General features: G+C 36.2%; 1 protein-coding gene across 10 annotated transcripts in view; it reads right to left on the bottom strand.

Moving 5' to 3' along the window:
- The window catches only part of ZMYND8 (zinc finger MYND-type containing 8), a 76513-nt gene extending 48696 nt beyond the window's left edge, over positions 1-27817 (bottom strand). For 2 of the 10 annotated variants that reach the window (XM_074604658.1, XM_074604665.1), the window contains exons 1-4: positions 27689-27811; positions 26630-26765; positions 24968-25114; positions 7693-7926 (exon numbers count right to left, since the gene is read on the bottom strand). In XM_074604658.1, the coding sequence (XP_074460759.1) occupies positions 7693-7706 (14 nt within the window). In that variant the 5' untranslated portion in view covers positions 7707-7926; positions 24968-25114; positions 26630-26765; positions 27689-27811. Of the gene's footprint in view, positions 1-2763; positions 2825-5019; positions 5141-6610; positions 7190-7288; positions 7477-7692; positions 7927-17039; positions 17105-24967; positions 25115-26629; positions 26766-27688 lie in introns of those variants that run through there. The other 8 variants (XM_074604659.1, XM_074604666.1, XM_074604660.1 and 5 more) reach the window with 8 other exon arrangements.
- Between the last annotated feature and the right edge of the window lie 110 nt (positions 27818-27927).

The raw sequence follows: 27927 nt of genomic DNA, 5'->3' as shown, positions 1-27927 counted from the left end.
ATAATGCACACAGGTAAATATGTAACAATACACACTGATTCTGTCAAGAATGAAGTAATTTGGCAGTACACATTACCTGGTTTTAAAATATAGATCCAGTTTCAGCCACAGACTAGGACATACAATTCTTTATGAGACTCAGGTTGAAGTCATAAGATCATTTTACACAGGTTGCTACTAAAAGGAATGGTTTCCCCAATCCCTAACCTCATGTTCCAGAAATCACGTTCCTTTTAACTGAATCAGTTCTGTGATCTAGCTCACTGTGCAGCTGGATGTGCAGAAAAGAGGAAATGGGAGTGTACCACATGTGGGGAAGGGGGGGAAAGAGTAATATCCTTTTAGCGGCAGCTCACATTTAAGTTCCATTAAAGCAATCATAACATTCCAGACTCATCCAAATCTATCGGGTGCCATTTTGTTCAAGTCACAACCTCAGAGGAACATGGTACAACAAGACACAGTATTAAAGTCAGTATTAAAAGACACAGAGTTGAGAAATGGGCATGACATTTCAATACAGCGACAGAGTAGCAGGACCTGTCCCTACATCCCTGACCCCAGCAGCAGAGGAAGCCAGAGCCAAGTGAGGATGCTCTGCACCTGTGGGCCCAGACCTCGCACTGTGGGAGGGTTACAGGTCAGCACTCCTACATATTAGTTACAGCATACGAGGTTTCTTCATCCCTAAATCTGTCTCTCCCCATCTAATGAGTTTAATTTATGAAATTCAGCCAGCTTCCTCCAACACCTTTTTGAGTGTTCTTTCAATAGATCTATAGAGACAAGAAAAACATTCTTCATAAGGAGTTCCAAGACGAACAAAGTATCTTGACTTGACACATCTCTGATACATCACATACAAGATGCCTGAAGACAGCTTTCCCAAGGATTTGTAGTATAACTAAACAGTCAAAAGTGCATTCACCACTTGACACAAAGGTTCTTCATTTTTTTTAGCCATGGAGGTGCATATACCCTATACACACATACGCACGCTGTGCGTCACCCACAACTAAAACAAAACTCAGCAATTATCTGCTATACTATGAAAACTGAGCCTCAGAGGAACAGATTGCATCTCCATATTCTCTACTATAATTAATCTCGCTCAATCTTTTAAGGGCATAAACATTTAAGCATGTAAGAGAATCACTAAGACTGTTCTGAAAAAAATAAAAATGTTGGGGGGAAACAACAAGATGCTCTTCAGAAGCATCTCCCATTGTTTTATTTGTTGCAGTGTATTATGACTTGCACTACACGACATTGTTTGAATGGTGGCAGTGATGATTGTAGTGGTAATCTTTAAGGCTCAAGTTTGTAAATACATGCTAGCAATTCACAGCAAGTTTACAGTAACTTTTCTAAAGCTGACAGATCTTTCCACCTTTGCATCTTCCATCAAAATAAGCAATATTCTGAAAAGGCGTTATAAAGCACAAACTTCCAAATGCAGAAATCTCATTGGCAAAAGATTTCAAATTAAATAATTCAAGAAAAACAGGTCCTTAATGACAGGTACCTTATGATTACCCACAATAAAATAAAAAGAAAATTAAACCCAGCAGCAAAATAATTATGAACAAGCATTAGTTCTATGGAGACAATAGAATTAGATCAAGTAGACTATTTTACAGAACTTTATTTTGAGAATTAATTTTTGCAGGGCTTAGAGCTGTTATTTCAGATAGCATGCATTACTATCATGCATGTGTACTATGAATGTGATGGTCTGAGGCTGCGGATCAGAAATGATACTGGTATATATTCCAATTAAGTGCCTACATACAACAAATACCGTATGTCATTCTGAAAGCTACTCTTATTTCCTCATTAAGATGAGTGAACACAGAGGAACATATTTTAAGAATACAATTGAAATTTAAGCTTTGCCAGTTTCACTGTCAATTGACTAGAACACCAATTAATCACTTAAAACTTCCCTACTTGTATTGACAAAACTTAAAAACAAAAAAAAAGAAAAGAGAAGAAATTGTTTTCTAAAATATTAAACTAATTTGTTTCATACAAATTATTTAACATGCCTGAATGAGGGAAGAAGGGGTGGAGGTTATTCCTAGTTGAGGGCAGAAAGAAAAAAAAATAAGGATTGCAAACATAAAAGATTTATTGATACTTAGGTTAAAATGCAAAAAGAACTTAGCAGCCTAATTTTTAACTATGTTCTCTATTAAACTGAAGAGAGGGTGGGTTTTTTAATATGAAATTCAGTTTTTTGAATTTCAGACCAGGAAATTAAATACTGACTTTTCTGCTTAGGAAAATCATTCCTGTATTATTAATAGTACTTACCTGAAAAAATGCACATATACAAAAATATTTAAAGCTGCTCTAACCTATATTAACTACAAAGAGCAATTAAAAGTTGCAGATGAACTACTGCACCTTGACATTTAACCACGAAAAACTGACAGATATGGAAAACCACTCGAAACAGCTAATGCCCACATACACAACCTAGATCTACATTAGGGAATAAACACATCAATTTAAAAACAAGAACTATATATTTATGGAATTAATTTTTCCTTTTAATTAATAGAAAACAAAACAAAAAAAACTGATTTAAGACTATAAGCACTAAAACTGAATTTCATAAGATAATTCCTGCCTCTCCTATATCACATTTGTGAGTAGCAATTCTAAATAATGATTTCAAAAAACTGCATTCAATAAAAATGTGAAAAAAATATTTGCATGCCATTGCTGAATAAATAGCAGCTTTGTATAAGCACTCACCTATAACAGTCTCTTACTCATCGGTAGCTATGCTATTTATGCAGGATTCTTAAAATGGCGTCTGACAGCACTGCACTGCCTCATTCCTGTACTGTAGCTAAAATGGTAGCAGTTTATTCAATAACAGTATCTCTTGTTTAAACAGCAGTGCTATATTCGAAGCAAGCACCTAAATATCAGAAATGGTGAAGTATAACAAAAGGACACCTGACATCCAAATGTTTAACTAAAAAGGCATAAGATAGGGAGTTTTGTGAAGTCACAGGTTACTAAGGGAATTACTCAATTTTAGATTCATTTTCCAGTTTGAGCACCTCATATTTTAAAATTCCTTTTACAGAATTCCCTGCAAAATGCTCAACTTGTATTAAGCAATTAACATACACAAAATGCTTGTTCAGATATCTACATACAGTAATGTTTAAGCTAGTTACCTCTGATAACAAGCAAAGTAAATATATAGATAGATACATAGATACAGATATTTAACTTAAAGAACATTTAGGTTCTTTTAAAAACCTTACTCTTATTCAGTGTGCATTCAAAACAGCTCCACAAAAGAGAAAATCAGGGGAGGGAGGGAGATCCTCGGTGTCATAGCGTCTTCTTTAAGATTATAAACTACAGAGCTGAGGCCCAAGGCAAGGCAACCAGAATAGCTATAGATTTCAGATGCTAAACACATAATTTAAGAACAATCATATTAGAAAGTAAAGGTTTATACTGGCTAAATTAACGTTAACATCCTGCTACAGCATGGTTCTAATCTTACAGTATGACACAGATGCTATGACAACTGGCAACAAAGGGTTAACATATGAATGACTGACAACTTCTATCAAATCAATAAAACTCAGTTCCTATGTAGCTATTTTTAAATCAGACTTTAACCCATGAATACAAGACATGTTTATTAATAAATATATTTTAAATACTTTCTTAATACAATTTAAAGGGCCAGGCTTGATGGCCTACTACACAGTTTGCAGACCAGTGTACTGCTACTAAGGGGTTTACAGACAATAACTAAGTAAATCAAACCCAGTCTAACAGGTTTAAATTCACTACAATGGGACTCATGTGCCCATGGGAAAAATATTAGGGATCCACAAATAACAACATTTGAAAATTGCTGTCTACTACATTCTACATTGACAAAGGTTATGTTCAACTTCCAAGATATTTAGGTGATTCAAATTAATACCCTGAATTCCAGACGGAGAAGATGAGAGCTTTTACTGAGATTTATCAACCTTTAATCAATTATGCTGGAGTGGCACCATTACTATGGAAAACTGACCATGACCTATCACTTTACAGCTACTGGATCCACACGGCCAATACACTTGAAAACAAAGCAAAATGGGGGGCTGGGGGGGAGAACAGGAACAAAAAAAACCCAAACAAATGAAAAAGAAAAAAAAAAAAACAAAACCAGCAAAAGTAATATTATCACACAATGGAAGACAGCTCAGGAAGATGAGCAAATCAAAGTTTGTGGACACTGATATAAAGCGCTAAATTTTTAATGTAATCTACCTGTTTATGATTTTTGAGCATGGAGTTCCTTTTATTACACGCTTCCTTAGTAGCAATGTAGGTTTTCCCCTACAATTCAATACTCCTTCCTGATGTGAGGGGGGGAAATGTCACATTTGGAGTGGTTTATACACTGCATTCTTTTCATTTTCAGTATGTTAAGTAGTGTCATTTATTTAAAGAAATCACTCGTTTTTTCCCTAGCACTACTTAGCTTCCAACTAAAACAGTTTGCCTGCAAAGAATGAGAAAGGCATGTAGCTTTTTAAAAGCTACTGTTTTCATCATAATTTTTAATCCAGATCACCCCTTTGTTTTCCCCCCATTGCATTTTTTGTCCAGATAATCACAAAAGTAACTGGATGTTGGGACTAAATAATAATGGCTAATCATATTCATCCTGGGCAATTCAAATTACTCTTTAGTAGCCAGAAAACTTAAAGTGCAATTATACGATTAACTGCTAGTTACATTCGAATAATGGCCATTTGCTACAAGCTGAATAAAGCTCAGCTACTTTGTTTCATATATGTCCTGTCTAATTGTGATATTAATCAGATCCAGTCCTGTAAAATCTTGGGTAGAAAGAATACGTGCTTTTTCCCCACGTCTATCACTTAAACAAAACCCCACATTCCATCTGCCCTGAACAGTAGAAAAATCGGCACAGAGTGCTTCTTATTATGCAATCTATGAAAGTGAGTGATAACATCATACCTTGACAAAGCACCAAAAATATATGAAATTCTTCAGCTTGGCTGAATTTGCTTTACTTAGATGGAACAAAGATGGTAGAAATTTCCAGAAGGCCTTTCTCAGTCTTGCCACTGCAATTGTCAATCTTTAACCTACCCTCTGCTGCTATTGGCTCAAGTACTCCATGGAGCAGCGCGATTGGGCTGATCTGTAAAACAACACTGCTGTCTCTACCTTGCCTCAGACATCTTGCTGCAATGCAGACATTTATTTTTTGTGAACTATAAAAGAATTATATTTGAGTGATTAAAAATGGTGAACTTTAACAGACTCACGATGCTATGTTTCATTACATGCGCAAGGGCAGCTTACACAAATATGCTTCACTGTCAGCAGTGTGTCTGGAGGTGCAGATTTGAAACAGATCCTAGTTTAACAAAACCTGTGGGAGCCATTTTAATACAAGCTTTCTGATTGCAGATCACTTACTCCTGCTTCCTCATATTAAACAAATATTATGTTGTACACTATTTAAGACTAAAAGTAAACTGCTAATGTGTATAAACTACTGCTAGGAAAATTACGTCCAAATGTAATTTCTGTTTTTAGCAACTGAAGAACAAAAACCAGAATAACTTCTTAGCTGTGTTAGCACTTTTATGTATGCTGAAAAATGCATTAAAATTGCATACAAAAATGCTATCACATTAAACTCAGTGGTACAACCCAGCAGTGTTTCAGGTTGCAAACTGAACTAGACATTCTCATAATCTAATCCTTGGGGGGGGTGGGGGAAGCTGCTAAGCAAAGTGAGATATTCAAAATAAGATACTCACACTGGCAAACAAGTAACCACAGGTAAATTGCTATGTTACAGAATGTTATCAAATACATGGCAACCTATAAAAGTTAGCATGTAACTGTGCCAGGCTGCAGTCATTTGCAAAGCTAGCTTAGCTCTAAGTTCTTTCCTAAAATCATGAACGTGTATGGACTGTTAAAACAAGTGCAAAAATTATATTAAAAGCACAAAAGAGTATCCTTCCTTTGCTTTTGTAAGAATACTGGTGATCACTGAAAAACAGGTTGTTAAAACAAGCATGCCAGCACTACAATTAAAATCTTAAAGGGCACAAAATGTTCTAAATTAGTTATAAATCAAGCAAGTTTGTCTGAGATTATACTTTGTATAGTATCAGAAACATATGCCCATTAAGCATTATTTACTTTACTTCATAAGGTCACTTCATTGCTGAGTACTAGCACTTTCATCACACCTCAAAAACCCAAGGAACAACGAAAATGCGCTTTACCCTACAAACATGGTAATTAATGATCTATGAACGAATAGCAAGTAGGATATTTTTCACTGGCCTGAGGTAAACAGGAAGTATAAGGTTCAAACTTTAGAGGCAAATTATCAAAAAAATAGTGCATTCAAATTGGAACAGTTTACACGTAAAAGTCCCTTAAAATGGACGCTAAGCAAATCTGATTTTTTATATAACTAACCACTAACATTACTTCATCTACTGGACTAACTGACCTAGTAAAAACAAAATGTTTGGAAAACTATTAAAAATGTTCAGAGAGTAGCATGCTGCTTACTTACCAACTGTTCAAGCACCCATCTCATTTTTCCAGTTAAGAAGATACAACAGGCTGGCAGATTTGGGAATTGATCAAAAAGGAATTTCTTGAAATAATTACGTAGCATTAAACCAAAAGTTTAAAAAAAGAAAAAAAGGAAAAAACCAAGAACGAACAACATGTACTACTGTCATGAACCACACATGATTTTATATCCTCTGGACTCCACAACACAGAACTGTGGCTGATACAGTGTAAAACAAAAAGGCACAGATAAAAGGTACATTAGTTTATTCGAACTACGTAAAACAAGAAATCTAACAGTTCAAAAACATTTTTCATAAAGAATCAGATTTGTAAACAGATGTGCTGCTGCATTTTATTGAGCAGCAACCCATTTCCAAAATCTGCAGCATAAAAACTCCCTTTTAAAGGAACAAAATATTAACCATACATTGTCCCTCAGAAAGAGAAACACGTTGGATTAATTACTCCTGCAAGAAAAAAGGTTCAATAATCATTTTAAGTTAAGATAAGCTGCATTAAAAACATGATGCAACAGCACACCACCACCTAGGCCCAATATCTACAATCTGCCATTAGCACTTTTTGCTGATGTCTAGGTTTTTAAAAATCCCATATTCTCTGAGAGATAACTTATCTTAGCTATTCCATTCACTGTTTAGAAAGGTAAACTTGCCTGTTCTTCTGTCTGCCATTATCCCTGCTTGACTCCCTGTAGGGCAGTTAAATGCATCTGCTCCCTAGCTTCCATTTTCTCTTCAGCAGGCATGTGACACAACAGACAATAGTGCTGGCAAACTGCTCAGAGAGAGAAAGCTTCTTTGGAATACCAGGATCTTGATAAACTCTAAAAACACCATCCTCCTGTGAAGAAGTAGGTATGCCAAGGTTTTACCAGTCTGCAAAATAAAGCTGTGGCTAATGGCTACTAACCATGTGACCCAAGAAAGCAAATTTAAACAGTTCCAACTTAATAAAGTGCTGTGGTGTGAGTTTTGCACAACAAATCACAGAGAATCACACTCTCAACCCACAACTCATAGGTCTTAGAGAAAAAAAAATGTAAAAAGTAAGGCTTACCTCTGTGGATGCATTGTTAACACAGTGTTATGTCAATACTTATAAAACATGGAGGACAGGCTCTCAGTACTCAGGCAGAAAGGGCTTGGCACTTCAGCTTGATGATCTGTCTTCCTAATAAAAGCTAATCCCGGATTGGCTACTTCGGTAAATCTGAATGTAAAGCTTCAGGGGATTGGCTGAAACACTTCCTGAGCGATTATCTTTGTGCAGCTCTGGCAAGCAGGAGCCATCCTGTGCATAGAGAAGACAGGCTAAGCTAGGCCCGTTTCAGCAAAAGAAACTCCAAAAGAAACCCCAAACGCGCGCTCCCCATGTAAAATACACAGATTTTCAAGCAGAGGGAAGTGATCGCGAACTGCCTGCCTGAGCAAATGTGTCTCAACATGCCACTGCTGAAGGCATTTGGATATTTTAAACCTGAAGGAGGAAGAGTTCACTCGGGTCACAAAAGCTATTCTTCATAAACAAAAAGCTAAATTCACTTTGCTGGGGTTCTGCAACGTGTTGCACGGAGAAAGCAAGGCCACAGAAAGAGAGCAGAACATAGCGAAAGTGAACATGCACAGGAGGGACTGAAATTAATAACTGAAAACTCAGAGAGAATCCTCCGATTCCAGAATTTAAATATATTAACACCTACCGTACAATCTTATACCGACAGTGTGATTTCTTTGGATACTATGATAAGCCGAGCCTTAAATAGGAAAAACTTCATGTCTCATTTCCACAAAAACTATTATACCATTGAATTTGCATTATCACAGAGGGTCGCTGCCATTCAGCGCGTGCCCTCCCTGTTTATAAAAACACTGCAGAGCATAACCAAAAAATACCAGTATCACACCAGATACTGTACTCTCAAATTCCACCCCCCCCTCCCCCGCCTCGGCCCCCACCTTTCTCCTGCCCAGGCTGTCTGTTACACAAAAATCTGACTTCCGTATTAGTCGGCTGCAGCTGCAGTTTCCTGTCCATTAACCCTGTAGGACTTGGTACTTTTTAAGATACAATGCAGGCCCTAAAAAGACATAAGTTTCTCTACGTGGCGAGTTATCTCCCCGCTTTCACAAAAACATTAACATAGCTTCTCACATGTTTTTGCTTTACCTTTTATCTTTTACCGAAATTCTGCAAATGAAACAAAATGAGAAAACAGCATTAAGCAAACAGTTTGATCTTCGGCCAATTTGCAAGCGTTTGATTAAAAAATGTGATTCAGTTTTCTTCCCTAATGCAGTGAAAGTGGGAGGATTTCTCAGTATGCCAGGAAGGCAGAAAGTCTTAACTCCAGATGAAGATTTAAAAGGTCAAATCTTTAGAAAGGCCCCAACAAGCCTTAACATTTTTGTTCAAAATTCTGCACCTGTATCAGGTAGCTTAGCATTATCATTCTATAGCCATGAACAAATTACAATAAACCAAGATGAAAGCGTGATTCTGAAGCTTCTTGCATGTTATCAAAGGGATTATTTATTAAAAAGAAGAAAAAAAAAACAAAGCCAAAACCAAATGGAGCACTAGAGGGAGAGGTTTAATATTAAAACAATAATTATTAAATAATGAGCTAAAATAACCAAAGCACAATAAACATTCTTTCAATACAGCATGCAAGATCTAGGATTGTGCAAAACCAACTATAGAAAACCCTCTCCCATAAATCAAGGCCAGTTGCAAACAGAATACGCACTTCACTCTACCTTTACTGGAGTGCTAATGATCCCAGAAACAATCACCACAAATAAAACTAATGCCCTCCCTTAGCTCCCACCAGCACCTTTCATGATATAACTACTTTACCACACAAACCTCTTTGCTTGAGACCCGACATGAATTATAACTACGCAGCTCAGTAAAACTAATAATCCTACTCTGCATTGTCCCATACCGCATTCAGATTTTTTCTTGAGATACCATTGTCACAGGAAAACTGGCAAACCAGCCTATCACTGTGCTTACATTTTTTTGTGTTCTTGCGTTTTAGGCTGCAACAGCGGATTAGCAGCCCAGAGTATAAATTCTCATCTCATAAGTAATTCTGGAGTCCCTGCTGGAAGCGTTTTCCCTTTTTAGCTTTGGCAACGTTTTTCAGGGCAGGGAGCAGGAAGGCTCATGGATTACACTGGCAGTTTGTTCTGTTTTAGGAATGTAGCAGAAACTAGAGAGAGTGCTGCTATAAAGGGAATCGTACAGCCCACCACAGCAGCAAGAACACACTGGAAATGCATGACATTCTAGTGCATATTTGCATCAGTTTTAGCAGTTCAAACCATTCAAGATATGTTTCTTTTTAATTGCATACCTAAAGGCCTATGTCATTCAGAGATACCACCCCCAACACATAACCATCCAAATTTTGATTCCTCCATGCAGTAAGTGTGAGGATTGTCAGTCATTAACATTTATGCTCATTGTTTGACTGCTCTACTCAATATTATTCTATTTAAAAAAAAAAACAAAAAAACAAAAAAAAACAAAAAACACAAAAAAACAACCAAACAAAAAAACCCCCAAAAATCCTAATCCTTATGAAGTACAGCAAGGGAGCAAAACTAAATACACTGAATTTGTCAATGCTTTGTGTTAACCAAGACCCGGCTCTGGGAATGCAGTAATGCTGATGGTGACTGGGAACACTGCCAAAGCGACACACTCGGACCTATCAGAGACAATCAGTGTGCAGCAGATAGAAGCAAAAACAGAAGCAGCCTTAGCAAAGGCCTAAGGTCCTATCCTCTTGATTCAAGGAAATAGCGGCCCAAATGCAAAAGAAAAATTTACAAACCTTCAGTCATTAGCAAGAACAAAAACCTAGAAAGCGTATCGGACAGAATATAGCATTTGTATTCAGCCACTAGGCTACTCTGCTAAAATAGAAAAAAGAATTCCATCAGGAATCAGAAAGAGAAAGCTTGAAATATCATTCACTTTATTTTCTTGTCCATACACATATTTTGTAACAGGAGGTATAAGTCTGGTATAACAACATACGGGTATATCTGAAAAATTCAGATGATTTTGTCTGTTAAACCACAATGACTGACTGCATGCCCGACTGCAGCTTGACCGATTCTTTTACATAGGAGGGGTGAATTTTTTGGAGGGGGAAGGGAAAGAAAGGTAAAGAAAACAAAGAAGAGAGACGGGGAAGCTAAAAGCTTTGTTAAAGCAGAAGAGAGGGCGGAGAGATTAGATTAGCTAGTATTTGCCCTTTTCAATGCCTTGGAGATGTTAAGGGAAAACAGCGCTGTGAGGTAGCGAAAAAGAAAAGGCTAAAGAGAGAAACTAAAGGAAAGACAGAAAGCACAAATTCAGTCAAAAGGAAATTAAAAGACAACAGTGTTAGAAGTGCAAGCTACTATATTTAGAGTTCTTTGCAAAGAACTCTGCCCATTGTGCAGAATCTCCAGAAAGTGTGGACATCAAGCACCAGAGTGTTGTAAGGGACTGTACTACATAATATATAGTGCAAACCTCAAAAATAAACAAATACCAGTAAGGAAGAGATTTGTCTAAATGACAGAAATAGGGGTTTTGATATGTACCTCTATAGGGGGTGAATCATCACTGACAGAAGGGAACAGTAGGTGATGGACAAAAGATGGAGCTTTAAAAATAACATTTTGAACAGATTCACAAAAGGAAAGGGGGATGTTATATTTTCCAAGGATAATAAAAATTAAAAAAAAAAATAAACAGTGCAAAAAAATTGCATTACGGGTTTGGAGCTTGTCCTGGATTTCCAAGTCATTGGCTGACAACCCTAATTTCTAGAATAAGAACATGAAACATTGTAATTCCGTGTCTTTCTTTTTAAGAGTTTTTTCCCCCTTTCCCCTTTATCCTGAATCTGACAAAGTATCAGTAACTGCTTAAAGACCAGAAGATAAGACTGCCAACTGATACAGAATCCAACAATAAATGTCTATAAAGGCAGTTCCTGAATTTTTAAGAGTTGGCTGAGCGCTAAAATCAGTGACCTAAGAATGTTGGTCATTTTGTAAATTATCAGAAACTGCTGGAGAATGTGTTTATGCCCAGTAGGTATCTGATTTGCCCATAAGCTTAAAAGGCTTTGTGGCCAGATGCATGCATGCATTTGTCCTTCCGAACAATATCTTTGAATACTTTTGGTTTACATTACTTGTTCTGAATCACAATGGTCACTCATTGTCTGCAGATTAAAAAGCTGATTTTGTTTGTAATGTACACTGAATATCTGGTGCATTATGAAAGTTTCTCTTTGACAGCCATTTTTAGTATGCTGTGCAACTGCCTCATGTACATTTCCTTCCAAAGGAAATCTCTATTGATGTTCAATCATCTGCCAAAAATACCTGAAAAAAAAGCACCCTTGAGCCCTTTCCTTAAGCAGCTGTAGCTTTTTAAAAGAGGTGCTACAGCCTATGTTATCTTAAGGCATAAGGCCACATATTTCATCCCTTTCCCCCCACTTTGAACCAGTCTGTCCACGATTTAACAGCTGGGAGCTGGACTGTAGGATATCATGTAAAAAACAATATTTTCATTATTATGTATTTAAATTATATGTTCTGTATTAAAAGCCTAACAGATATAATTTATTTCATACTTCATATGCAGCCAAATACTTTTTCAGTTACCTGGAAAGCAGCTGTGACACATATGCAGATATACTGCATGTCAGACCTAAAGCATATCCACCATGCAGTTGAACAGCACCTGTGTAGCAAGTGGATTTATCGTGCCTACTCTGGGGTAACACGGTAATGAGTCCAACTCACTGCACATGCAAGGCCTGTGCTATGGGAATGTACTAGGTACAAAATCCTGAAAGAAGTCTGTATTTCACCAAGGGATTCTAAGGCCCAAGTGTAAGACACCCTGCCTATAGTACTTATTCTGACATCGAGGTCCTTTTCAAGAAAACAGAAGAAAGTCACTACTGTTCGGGAAGAATTATTTAGGACCAGGTCTAGATAATGCTAAACTCTAGTCCTATTACTATGGTTTCTTTTTCTCTTGTGATTTTTTTCACATTTAGGAATCACTTGTTTAACAGTACTGAGATACATGACTTTTTTTGTTGTTTTGTTTTAAATAAAACCTGATTATCTCACAGAAGACTCCACCAGCTAAAGCTCATACCAAATATGTAGTGATGGAATTACAAACATACTGTTATTACAGTGATTTTTTCCTCTCTCCTAGGCTTGTATCTTATCACAACCCACTGCAGATTTAGACTATATCACTCTTAACCTATTTCCTGCCCCTCCATGCAGTAAATTTGCAGTTTGGCTTCAGCGTTAAGGCTCTGCATATTCGCACCTTTCTCTTCCCTATCTGCTATTCCAATTGCTATATTCATCTCATTTTTGTGGTTTGCCTCTCACCAGCAAAAAGTCCTTCTTTCTTTTTCCACCACAAATGTACAGTAAAATCACTTTCACAAAGGCTTAACCCATAGTTGCACCAACTTTTTTTTTTTTTTTAGATTAGATGTACTAGCCTGAACATATCACCATTCCTTCCAGCCACAGCACTCAGCTCAGTCTAGCAGAACTGACTGTATGGCTACACAGAGAACATGATCAATGTATAAAATATACACTGTGTTAGCTTTAACCCAGGAAAAGCACCAATTCACAATAATTCACAACAGTGCTGCAATAAAAATTGTATGGCCTGACTGAAAGAGCAGGACAAGAGACAAACAAGAGTTTAAACAATGACTACTGCTCAAAGAAATTTTTGTGAAACTACATGATCAAGAACTGCATTCATATTTTCCCTGGATTTGCATTATTAACTATATTTTCTTCATGCCCAAATGACACTGTAGATCTGTCCTTGTCTCTTCAACCTTATGAAAGGGCAGGAAGAAAGCAAGCCTTTGAAATATAATCATATCTCTGAAAAGAAGCAACACATTTTCCAGCTGTGGCTTTGTCTTCTGAAACCAGGTGAAAGACTTGCCCATAATTAGCACACATTTCATTCACATTAACTAACATCTGCATAAACTGTTGAATTCATTTTAGCACCTTTACAGATTATTACTTTTCATGCACTGTCAGGCTTACAGACAACGTTTACTAAGCCCTCCTTATCAGGTGACAGAAAGGAGAACACTCCTGAGTTAATGTCACTGTAAGTTGTTTCCAAAAGGGAGGCTTACTGTAAAGAAATCTATACCCACATCAAAAAATATAATTCTGAAAGGGCATAAGAAATCATGCTGTATTTATTCTACTTGCCAGGAACATAATAAAATCCAAGTGTGTCTTAATTAGGTACACAAATAAGTCTTAATTATGTGACTGGTCTGCAAACGTTTTTTATTAAATGAACTTCAATACTTTTTTAAAGCCACAATATCCTCCTATGACATTAGAGTGGACAGATGCCAGAGTTTAGGGGATTCAAAAGTGAATTATATGCAACATTTCAACCACATAAGGAGCAACAGAACAAAAGTATAGGGGAAATAAATATATTTCTGTGTTGAAGCTACTATAGGTCCAAAAGAACTCAAGCGCATATGTCAATTTACCTTTTATAAAGCATTATTCTGACTTCTTGTATAATAGTCTTGCTTAATCCTGGCTTTTAAAGATATGTTGGAATATAATATTCCAGACACTAAAATGCATACTGAAAACAAGTTGTGATGTTACTCTGCCTTTCACAGTGTCATTAGTAATTCAGGAAATACCAAAGTATTTCGCAGAGGAGGAAAAAGAATTCTGCAAATATTTCTTAAGCGACTCTACCAACATCCATTCACAGGCGGAGGATAAAATAAGTACTGTGACCCTTGTTTTACTGTCTGTCTCTCAATCTCTCAGCTGCATTTCTCTTAAAGTCATTCAGATTCCAGTCCTGCAATTTGCACGTCTTCTGTGCATTCAGATAACTGCTTGTTCTTTCAAGGGATGTGAGAATGTTTTGGGAAAACAACCAATCCTGGACATTAGCACTGTGCAAACATTTTAACACAGCAGAAAAACATGATTCAGAGAAAAAAAAAAAAAAGGTTTGCTAGTTGTTATAATTCTGATGTACAGTGCATTTTCCTTCATCTTTATATGATAGCAGAAAAATACATAAAATATAAAAGGAAAAACTATACCAACAATTCTAACTGTAGGATGCAAATCAAAATAATTTTCATGACCTAAATAAATCTTGTAAACCTGACATAAACACCAATTCAGAAAGATGAAGAATATGCTTTCTAAACTGCAAATTTATCAAACCAGAGACACTATCTGCTCATATATTTCTGGTCCAGCTCCTGAATAAGGCCTTAGAATTTAATTAAACAAGATGGTTAAGTTTTATGTAAGACTTTATTGCCACTGAAAGGGGTACTATTATTACCAACCCCATTCCCAGCCACATATTCCCACTCCTTCCATTGCAGTGGATTTATTATTTGTAGAACCCTGCAGCGGATTTATTATTTGTAGAACCCTGCAGCGAGACAGTTCAATCAGCAGAAAAGTAAATGCAATGGTGGGGTTAGACTCTGCAGCCACAAATTGTGGAGGGAGGGAGATTACCCCTTTCAACAATTAGGGGCAGTTAGATTGGTTCAAATTGTCTGTATGTCCCACTTTTCCCCAAAGTCTCTGCTACCAAAAGAAAACTTCATACAAATATTGGCCAGTTCTCTGGACTTCCTGTGTTTTGAATTCTCAATGCTTCTCACTCATCTACAGTGTTTTGAGTAAGATTAGTTGTTTTCATTCCTGTGAGCAAAATGAACCTTTTAGCACTTGGCCTGTTTTTTTTTCCCCTCTGTGATAGTCTATATTAAAACTAAAACAAAACCATAAAACTCAAAACCCACTGTATATTTGCAGCAAGCACTTGGGTTTACTTACATGCGTGTGCATTTGTTTAGGAAAACTTAGATCTTGATGGACAGACAGTACCAGAATTATACCACCAGAATTTCAAATTGCACACAAAACCTGATATTGACATTTTTTCTGACAGCCCAGAAAAGAACAAAGGGACCGTATGACGAGCAAATACTATGCTCTTTAAGCATGGCTGTATAAGGCAGGGCTATCAGCAGAAAACTTGAAATGCAGCTGTCCGTATAATTTAAAATATAAAAAAAAAAGGTCCTATGTAACTCATGCATAATAATTAAAATTTCTCTTTAACATTGCTTCTATTTGCAAAGATTTGTAAAGCAAATGCTGCAACAGGCAATTTCTTTGAAAGGTAAGGTTGTCATTCCTGTTTGTTCTTTTTTTTTAATTAAGAAAGTAATCTACATACATTTTTACATTATTTTATTCTTCATGTTAAAATATGATACAAGTTTACATAATTGTCCAACATTTAAATATTTCTATTTTGTATAGTTTTTATAAGCACTTGAAAACAATGTAAATTATTTAAAGGAAAAACAAGTTCTAGAGCAGAGCAACCAGGCTTGTCCTGTAACAAATTTCAAACCTGCAAACTGTTCCGTATTTGTTGTCACAGGACAGTTTCTAGGATTGGAGCCCTTGACTAAACATCTCTGTAGCCTTGTATATAGTGTATCTGAACTGTTCCTCAACTACTTATGCATCTAATGTATTGAAATGGGATTCTGATCTTGATTTGGATGTTTAAATTTCTATAAAATAGGTATTTAAAAATAAACTTCTTTATACATACATAATAACAACATTTTCCCCAGATGTCTAGTAAAGAATTAAAAAAATATCTATTTCTACTCACTCGGATACATTCCAATAAAATACCCCTATTACATTAAATGACCAAAAGCTGTTTTCCTTACTTTTTTGTGTGGAAAGGAATGGTAATAATTTCACAGATCTGGCGGTTCTTTCCCCTACGTAGTTCCCTAACTTTGGTAGAAGTGTAGCATCCCCTAGTGTTCATTTATACGTTATTACACTGGGAAAAAAAAACCAAAAAACAAACGCCTGCAAATATCTACCTCATATCTACCCATAACTAGCAAATATCTACACATAGCTAGCAAATGCTATTGAGAAGAGATTTTGCCCTAGGATGCAATATTCATTTTCACTTCAAGATTTTAGCAGAGAGACTTCAGTGATTTGCCTGATAACGACAAAAAAGCCTGAGGGTGAAGTTTTCCTCAAGGGACACAGATATCTCTGTACTGTAGCAGCATGAAGAGAAGAGCGTGTTTAAACCCATATACTGGTTAGTGACAACGCCAAGACTATGGATGAGCCATCACATGCTGACCTGCACGGCTCTTATATTCTGGGTTTCCAGAGGAAGCCAGCAGCGTTCGATGCTTTCTTAGTCAAGTAACCATGGAACCACCTGTCCTACACTTTGATGGAAAAGAAGAGCTCACATACCTCTCATTGTGCTAGGGCATAATCTTCCTCTAGCCACATCAAATGCCTCATGTGTAAATTTAATTCTAGAAAGACAAAAAAGCAAATGCAAAGCATTTGAAATCATTGCTAAGTCTCAGAGCAGACATGTTCTTGCCATATAAGTTACAATTAAATATCTCGTACTATGTAAACAAATCTTAGTAAACATGGATAAAAAGACAAAGGCTAGAAGCAAACCGGTTCTTTTACAGTACAGGAGCAGACAGAAAATACTGAGGCAATTAGGACTCCTCTACTAGAATGCATAAGGCAACCACCACCAGGGAACACACACACAACCCCAATAAATACACATTCAAAAGAGCTCAAACATACCCATGACAACACTTTCCAGAGAAAAGGCAGGCATATGGGCCCTCAAAATACACCTCTAATTCCATTGCAAGTTATGACCAGATTTCTTCCAAGTTCCATCAACACTGGATGGCATTCAGAATTAGCAGTCTTGCACAAAGCACATGTGATTTTTTGAGCTTTGATATGTCAGAGTTAAATTCAGTTTTGCTACAAAGCTAACTAAAAATCAAGCAGATGTGTCTCAGCTTTTGGATCTACATTTTTATTCACATTAAAAGTGAGCAGTTATGACCAGAATGTCATGGATTCTGAACTGAGTATATTACCATATAACTTAGAAAATACAAAAAAATATTACTTCTTTCAAGTGGTATGACAATCACACTATTATAGTTTTACAAGTTAATAAAGAAAGGACATAATGGCTTAGTTCACAATATCGGTGCAGAATATCTGCAGTAATCCAATGGAGATCTAATCTACCTAAAAATGCCACGCACACTGTGCCTTAAACTTAGAGATTGGATAATTTCCAGTAACAAACATGTTTTGCTTTACCTTTGGCTCGTTTTCTTGACATCTTTTTAAGATTTATTTTTTTTTTTTCTGACTGGGGGAGGAAGCCACTTTACCGTGATAGCATTGAGCATACAAACAAAATATAGAATTCATCCTCCTCTGGATGGCATGATGACACCTTTTGCCAGCTAAACTGATACAAGAGCTGTACTACAAATGGTTTTAATCAACCTTTCTAAGTAGAAAGATGTAGTGCTTTAGAAAGAAGCCTCTTCACCTGTCCACAGCATAAGAGAGATGCTCAGTTTTTAAATTAAAAAGCAAAGGACATTATTTAGTCCTGTTCCCCCCCAAATACTCCTATGTCAACAGAATAATTTAGACAAATAGAGAGACACCTAGCAATATTGTCCTAGAACACCCCATGTGGCCTCTTGCTTCTACTCCCCAAGGTCAAGAGTCTCTCGTAAGTCCCATGTCATATATGTCAGCCACATCTCAGCTCCCAAAGAGCACTTAAAATTACACTAGATACCTCTATTTAGGAAGCTAAATACCACCTTTTAAAAAATTATTTGACAATATGACATAGTTGCAGTGCTGGTCAATAGCTGCCTGGAATATCAAAGAATCAAGGCTTTCACTCACTCTGGAGAGATGCTATCCTTTTATCACAGACTATACAGAACAGTCAGAATTATTACATACAGGCAGGTAGACAAAAATTTACAGAATTCATTATTATCTCACCTGGCTTAAACTACTATAGCTGGTTTGTGAAGTTCTATACAATGCTAGTCCTTATAGAGAGATGCCTTTATTGATGTCTCATTAATCTCATTAGTAAAACAGTTTTATGTGGTTACCATGTAACAGGAAAAAAACAGTATTTTTTCAGAAAAGACTGTTCTTATGAACAGAAAGAAAGATAAAGCAGATGCAGAATATTTCTCCATGACTAAAACCCTTATAAAATTCCTTACAAAATTCTAATAATAATTCTGTCTGTGCTCCTTCCCAGCTTCTAGGGGAAGCTGAAACAGTGCTTCATTAATGTAAATATCACCTGGCAACAACTGAAACAATATACAGTATCAGTGTTATTCTCATGCCAAACCCAAAACAGAGCAACTACGAGAAAGAAAATGAACTCTATCCCAGCTGAAACCAGGACATGTATGTACAGTGAAAGCCATGATGGACACATCTTGTACTATACTCCACCAACTCATACATTTAAAATACCCACATCACTAAATCACAGAAGCATAAAATAAAGTCACTTAGCAGTACATACAATAATTTCTCTTCTTACAATCCCAAGCATGCACCTTACATTATTCCAGCCACTAAAATACTATAGACTACACCTTTCACTGTTTTGTATGTGCACATGATCAGGAAACATTTCTTCCCAACATTAACACCTCACTGGCTGTTTGACAGAGTAAGCGATTAAGTTGGGAGAAGCTAATTTGATAATAGATTTTAAGGGAAAAAAGAAAGCAACAGAATCAAAATAAGGCTAAATTTACACTCATCAGTCTTACTCTCTGATGTTGTTACAGTGGCAAGAGATCTGATTTTGGACAGAAAAGTGAAGAACATCAATTCTTTGGTATTGTTTTTCCATATTTGCTTTTGCAGGTTTAGGTTATACAAGTTGTATTTATAACAACATTAATTCACTATAGTTTCTACTTACTAATTCTCAATTTGTCTTTAATGCTTAATTTGTGTAACCATTGCACATTATGCTATTATCTACAGAAAAGAACAGACGCTTATACAGAATATATTATTGGTCAACAGCTGTGATAGACTATTCCCTGTTATATGATAAAATCTAACAAGGAAAAAATAAGAAAAGAAAAAAAGAAAACAAAGTTCCTGAAAGAAGGATTTCAGGATTTCTGTGCATCTGGCACTCAGCTCTTATTATATGCGCTACCCAGGCTCAATTGGCAAACAGCATTTGTGTGATCTCAGCTTCATAGTTTGCAATAGTCTCACATAAACTCTCAATTTGTAATAGGAATAGTAGTAAATCATGACAATAAATACAGGAAAAAAATGCTCCTCTTAATTCCCTTCTAATTGCACTTTTAGGAGTGATAAAGGTCAACAATGGATTAAATATTTTTTTTATTGTTTTATCCCATTTTAGGAAGCTTGCTGCTAGTTGATTCCACATTTAAGAAATACCAGTGTAGTATGCTGACACACTACTACAGAGACACTAGCTCAGCAAATTTCCAAGAAAGCATACTATATATTTATAAATATTGACTTACGCAGAACAATCCTTAGAAAGTTAAAAACATTAAGGGAGTTTGTCCACCCAGATATCATCAGATTTTAAAAAAAAAAATAATAAAAAAAATTTCAATTATTCCTAGTTATTAGTTTTTCCTTGAAAGAGTACTTAATGTATTAATCCATGAATGAAATACTAGTCTTTGCATTGCAGGGTCATCTATTTAAATGTCAGTTTAATAGTAGCTTATTACATAAAACCCTAAGGTGAAATCCAGGCCCTATAATCTCCAATAAGTCCAGAGTTTCACTCAGGACATTCATCTGTTTTTTCAATGCACGGAAATTACAGTCTTTTAAGGATAATAAAATCTTTTCTAGGCAAATTAAAAATTATTAATGTATCTAAGCCCTTCTTGTGTCTATTGAGTAAGTTGTGAATAACAGTTAGTAGAAATCTCAAGTTGAGAGAAATATTGAAAGGAACTGTAAGTTTTTCCAACTGCAGTCTCATATTTTATTTTTCATTAGTTTGTTTCTTGTATTACTGTTACTATTTCGCAATTATCAATACTTTGTTTTTTATGCAAAACTCTTTGCAAAAGCATTACTCTGTCCATTTAATAAATGGAAAACACACAGAAGGGAGAATAAATTAGTTACTCCTCTGTAACATACACAGTGAATTCAGTATTATGACCAGAGTGATCACCTTGGAATATAAAAGAAGGGAACACTGGGTTGAAAAGAAGGGCGTGCATTTTCTTTTCCTTTTGAGTGCAAACATCGAAAAGCCTCTGGAAGTTGTCCAATATTTCTTCAGCTGATTTCTGTTTTCATAATTCCTTGGTGAATCATAAGATGCAAGAAAAAGACCTTAAAAACCAAGCCTTTTCACTCCTTAGTTAAACTATATGCTACCTTCAAACCAAAATAAAAAAGATGAACAATATCAATTATTAGAAGTTAATGGGCTTGAGAGGGATCTAGGATAGAACTAGGACTTCAGTTTCAAGGACCATTCTACAACAAGTAACATGTTGCTTCTGCATAATGCCATTAGCACTGGAACATTGAGGCATACACTCTGTAGGCACAAAAATAATACTGCACTAAGATGGGACAAGGGCTTCTGTAGAAATAAGGCTAATAGTAGGGAGTTCAGCAGCCTAAATCATTCTAGAAATCCTGCCTATCAGCTTGGCTGTGATTTGTAACAAAATAGCTTCACAAAACAGGCTGGATGGTGCTTATTTGTGATACACGCAGTTTTGCTGCCAAATTTTCAATTTAGGTCGTAATACAAAGTAATGGATGTTTTTTGTTCTACTAAAAGTCCCGCAGACTTTCATGACCTTCGGTCTGGCAAAGGCAGAGATGACTACTAATAAATGGTCACGGCTCGTTGTTCTAGTTATAACAGATTTATAAAGGCCCGTCTGAACATCAATATTGGCTTACCTTCTTTTATTGTGTAGATTGGGTTGCATTGGTGTTTTTCAACGACCACACTGGATAAAGTCATGAGCAACCTGGTCTAACCTCATAACCTGACCGTGCTTTGAGTAGGAGGTTGGCCTAGAGAATTTCCGAGGCCCCTTTCAGCCTCAATGTTTCTGTGATTTGCAAAATAGTATATATTTTTGTTTCTCTACTAATGCAGTCTAAAACTTTCTTGAAGTTCAAGTAAAGTAAGCCTGCAACATATGTGATTTTTTCTAGCTATGAAGTGAAAGATAGTTCTAACCTGTGCTTTCATTCTTATTTATGTTTTGGTGGCACTTTTTAGTTATTCAGAAAGAACATGATACAATAAAGAACTGATTTTATCTTGGCGGGGGGCATTGGAACATATAGACAAAAAAAAGTTACAAGCTAATACCAATTATTGGATCATTGTGCAATCTCCATATATCATATTGGTAATTATTCCAGACTCTCAACCTGCCTCTAGTATAGATGTATACACTGCATTTGAAGATATTATTCTTATTCTTCCTTTATTAGCCAGTCAGTTAAAAATTGAGAAAAAAGTATAAAGTGCAACTTTTTGATTGTTTGTTTTACTGCTATATTTTTAACCCAACAGGGAGAAAAAGGAAATGGTCATTATGAGGATAGATTCATACCAATTATAATAAATACTTTTACAAAATAAAATGCAAATGTGAAGTGCTTTCTGGAAACATTTTAAGAGGTTTTTAGCTTAAATTTTTCCTAGAATAGTTTTGTTTGAAATTAAATCTGTCCCAGACATGGCCAAAAATGTAAGAGCCTGAAAACATAAGTCACCAATTTATTATCATTATCCAAGCTGATAGAAAAAGCATGTATTACTCTGACAAAATAACACTAAATAGAAGTGTTTACATTTTCTAGTTTCTAGAATGTAATTTCTGAGATAACACATTTTAATATAATAGTTTTAATCAGTTTGTGATCTTGAAGTACTTTGAAGAACTGGATATCCAGAGATACAAATTCCACTCCAAACGGGATATATACATTACAATAGAAACAACACGTAAATATACTAAGATGTATGTGGAAATAGGTGGTTAAAAATTTATATTGTATATATGAGTTGATTAAAAGTTTACCATTTAAACAAGGTAAATATAAATGTTGTAAAACAATGCAGATTTAGTGCCAAGCAGATATACATGAAACACACTAAACTTGAAAACAGGGTTTTACAACCAATAAAAAACAACATACAGGTTTGTAGCGTTTTTAAAATGTATATTAAAGGAGATTCCATTCAAACAAGAATTTCACAGTATCTGGAGAACCTACTTACTACATGAAATATCCAAATCCTTTCAATCTTTCCATTTTTGTTCAACTATTTGGACCTCTAAAGTATTTCAGAAAGAGCAGCTCCCCTAATACCAACAAATCACCCTTCAAAACAAAGAAGTGATAGTAGACTGCAACCAGATTTTCAGCCTGAAAAGAGCAACCACTCTCAGAATGAAACAAAAGGTTTCATAAAACCACAGAGATATAGCAGCTTGTATTCAATGTATGATCTCTTAAGAATGCACTACTGCTTTAATGTATGCAGGAGTTGTTCCACCTGCTCTGCAAATATAATATTTGCTTAATGTACTCTATATAAAAACTGCAATCAGTCACCACAGAAATTGCACATCATTACATAACAGCCAGTAATTGATTACCAGATGCAGACATTAAGCTGGATTTCAACTTTCGTTTTTCCCAAAATGGCAAGAGAGCTTTTCAACTCTTACATGCTACCTAAAATATAGTACTTGTTCCTTTCCTGCCTTTCTTAAGGCTCTACAATTATCACTCAATTACACATTATTGTAAAATGACTTAAACTCCTGTTTAATGGTAAAAGTTTTTTGCTTCCCATTGAGAATTTAAATTATAGAGCAGAGACACAAATCTGTACTTGCTTCACTTCCCCTGTCCCAATTATATGACTGCCCCGTACGTTCTTAACACAGTTTTCTTTTTTCAGAGATAGTAGCGTGTCAAGAAATAGGCAGACTGTTCTCAAACTGTAGCACAGAATCTTCAGAATTCACTAGTGTACATTTGTTGCTACAAATGTTATCTTCTTTTTGCACAGTTCCATTTCGGTAAAACTGGGAAACGCTTTTATGCAAAGACTAAATCCTGAGTTTTAATTCTTACAAAATAGAAGTCTGCTTTGTACTGGTTTATGAAGAGGACAGAGAAGAAAGAAATACCACACAGAAACATATTAGTCATTCATCTAGAGCCCTGTCTGCAAAAGCAACTGGACTGTATACTTTAGAGGAAAGCCTAAAACTGTTTCTTGGTATGAAAAATTATGGTGTGACAGAAAAACTCCCTTCTTAGCTCATCTGATAATTCCTTTATTCTCAAATGGACAATGATTAATAGGCTCTTGTAATTTTAATCTGTTACTATTGTTTAACTAGAAGCTGTTGGAGGGCGGTGTGTTTGTTTTGTTTGGAGTTTTTTTTAATATCTATTTTGTTGCTACTGGATCTTATTTTGCTTGTCATTAAATGCCAGTTGTTTAATCTGTTGTGTTTAAGTTTTGCTTTTATGTAAAGAGTAAGTGAAAATATCCGACACATGTATCTTGTACTTTGTTTTACTTCATATCTGTCATTATCCTTCTCAAAGTATAATCCTTTATGCCCCATAAACTGGAATTCCATTAGCTTTAGGAAGATTCTGCACAGGCAAAATGCTTAGCACAAAGAGAACATTTTACAAACGTATACACTAGAAATCCTGATCTTTTTGTACTTAAGAACAGACAGACAGCAAAACAGCCTTAAACACCTCAATCCCTTACCCTCAAGTATTCCTGGTCCCATAAAAAAATCAAGGAATATCATCCTCACTTTGGTAACACCCAGATAATACCTCTTTCACTGTTGCCATATGACTGTCGCAGAAGACTGCAGAGAGAAATCACCTATACATTCTAACCTGTAAGTCAAGCAGAATGCAAAGCAAGAACCTCTGACAGTTCAAAATTTGCCTACAAGTTGGCCTGACATGTCGTCATTCCAACAGCTGCCCCAATCTGATTTTTATAATGCTTTGATGCCATTTGCACTGCTTATGGGCTACTGTTCTTCCCCACAGTGAATCCATCTTATCTACTTGATCTGAAATTCTGTTAGATAGAGTTTCTATGCTAGTCTACGTTTATACAGTGCCCAATAAAATAATAAATAAATAAACAAACAAAATCTTCACGATCTTTTAATACACAAAAGGAAATCACATAGCCAATTTGAATATACTTGCCTTGTGACTTTTAAACTGGCTTTACTTACCCCGTGACAATGAATGGATCTTTTTTCTTCTCTGAATTTACTCAAATTCTGAATTCGCTCATCTGATTTAACTGAAGCACAAAATGAAGGAGTCATTCTTAGCTACTTCCGTGTGGTCAAGCACATCTCTGGTTGATTTCTACAACTCTGCAAAAGACAACTGATCAACAAAACTTAACAGCAGACTTAAATCCTATGCAGTTGTTTTCAACCTGGGTGGCCTGTGGGACATTACTTTCTAATTTTCTGTTTAATTCCTTGACTAAATTCTTAAAATGATAAACCAACAGAAAAGTGTACATCATCTCTTAACTGGAGGCTATGTTTTTTTGTTTAATTTACTTTTTTACCAGAAAAAGCAACTCATGAAAATGAGAATAGCTATGTTTGCTAAGTTTGTTTGTTTAAAGTGTAGGACAATGGAAACGACACAGTGGGCTGTATGTGAAATGGACCCACATGTAACATAGAAACTGTGGAATCAAATAGATAAAAAAAACAACCCTTGGGTCTTTAACCTGGCACTTAGAGCTTAAACAACACAGACAAGCTTAAGTAACATAGAAACAGAATTATAAATCAGGCAGGAAAGTGGGTGACCAGAAAAATAAGTGGGTTGTTCTTATGGAGGTCCATCCAGTTATCTCAATTTCCAAACATTAGATAATCTAAATTCTAATACATGAGAAAACTAAGTAAGTAACAGAAATATGGTGTTTCACTGCTCTGGTTTTATACACATGAACACTGCTTTAAGAAATAGAGTTTACTTACTTTCCTAAGATAGAGTTCAGCACACTAGAGATTTATCAAAAAAATTATATCATATACATAGTAAGTAAAAGGGTACAGTTCACAAGCTTAATATGATGCTGTCGACAACTGCCAGAGGAGGAAAACCAGAACCTGACCACAGGCTTCTAAAGAATAAAATTGTGGTCTACATCATCACACCTTTTTTTTTTTTTCCTTGTCGCCTACACACAATATTTTACTGCAAAAATTGGTTCAAGCCTTTTGTCAATTGAAATAATCAGTTTAGATTACTGTGATCTCCTCTTGAGCACACAGCGTATATGTATACTAAAAATTTAAGCTAGTATATATAGAAGAGCAGAGGTCACTGGATATGTCTTGAAGCATACGCTTGAACGCTAGTTTAATATTGCTATAAATTATCACTTTGATTGTCTCATTGTATCTCATGGTCTAAATCATCAAGTCTTACAGCTAGCAAATCTGCCTCAAGATTAATTTTGCTAAAATAGTGTAATTGCTAGATTAATTACATTAATTATCTTAAGTTTGAGTAATGTATTAAACCTTACCTTGTCTCAAAGAAAGCATGCATCTATGTGAGTAGCAAATCACAGAAGTTCTATGCCTCTAAATTGCTTTAGTTTTGTTTCAAAATAAAAACTCAGTGTTACTTGTTTGGAACTTAAGCAGGTATAAGAGCTGAAATTTATGCTGAAAATAACATTATTTACAAAGGTACAAATGTAGAAGTTATAGAAATATAGAATAATTCTTAAAGCCCTACACTAGGGATCTTCTAGAAAACCATATTCCCAGCCAATACAAATCTAAACTAGCTTGCTCACCCTGATAAGGTACAAAAAGAATGGTATAATTGTATCAGATAAGTATATTCTGGATTACCAAATGGTGTTCAAGTTCCTGTTTCTTGGTTTCCACTCCTATTCAGCCTTACTTGCCCCATTCTCTAATACACTCCAGGAAGAAATTAAACTGTTTCAAATCCCAGTTAATTCTCAGTCAGGATTAGCTTTGTAGCCTTAAAAAAAAAGAAAAGAGTTACAACAATTGTGGTAAACAATTATGAAATTCTTTCAATTTAATTGTTTCTTTTCGATAGAAAAATCAGCCATGATTTGTGAACAACTTACTACAAGTATTTTATTTTTAATTCCTCTTTTCAGGGGAGAAAAAGAACATGCATGGCAGTTGCTTCACAAATGAATGCCCCAAATAGCACCTGTGCTCTCTAGCAATTCTTAATTTCAAATGTAAAATACAGTATCTGAATATATTAGCCTGAAACTCAAAATAAGGGTGGAAAAGGAGTATGAACATAGACAAGCTCAACAACTAAGCAGAACACTTAACAGAAAGCAAGTTCAGGTACACTAAATACGATGACCATTAAATATTTAAGAATCATCAGGTAGCAAAACTACTTTACCGCTGAACTGAATTTTCGATTCTATGTGGCAGCTGGGCACAGGTGGATGCTCTCTTCCCTGGAGCCAGCCAAGGCCACACTCGACACAGCCAGACACTGCTTGCTAGGTGCAACCTAATTTTTATTTTCTCTGCCAACCCTGCTCTCTGGGATGCTATTCCACCCTTTGGCCTTCACCCTTTCCTTCACTAACATTATTTTATTAATTGGTATGCCTTTCCCCTTGAATTCCAGATAGAGCCAGCAGATAGCCAAACATCCACATTTTTAGGACTTCAAAAGCACTCCAAATCCCCTTTCCCTCAATTTTTTTTGGGGGGGTGGGGGGTGAGAAATAGGGAGTTTCTCAACAGCTTTTCCACTTTTGTCTAGCCGTAGGTGAGGTAGCACGGCTCAACTCTGGATGGGGAAGATGAGGACCCATTTCCCACGACTACAGTGGGCCACAATCCTGGGACTCGTGAGGAGAGTGCACCGACCGACATGCCTCGAAGGCTTTGCGAGAACAGAGCTACCTGGCCGCCACCAGAGCCGCAGCGAGCACGACCTCCGCAGCGAACAGGCCGGATCGCAGCGAACGAAGGGCACCGGCCCCGCCAACAAGAATCTCCTCAGAACCCCACCCGCTGGCTCGCGGCTGCCACGGCCTTCTGAACAAGCCCCACCCACCCACCCACGGGATTGGCAGAGGTGCGTGTCACTCATACTAGACCCCGTCTCCCTCCGCAAGAGCCCGACTGCCTCTGAGGCACCG

This window comes from Larus michahellis, chromosome 12, assembly GCF_964199755.1.
Source record: "Larus michahellis chromosome 12, bLarMic1.1, whole genome shotgun sequence".
NCBI lineage: Eukaryota > Metazoa > Chordata > Aves > Charadriiformes > Laridae > Larus > Larus michahellis.
The sequence above is the reverse complement of the archived record's forward strand: the minus strand, read 5'-3'. Positions and strand labels throughout refer to the sequence as shown.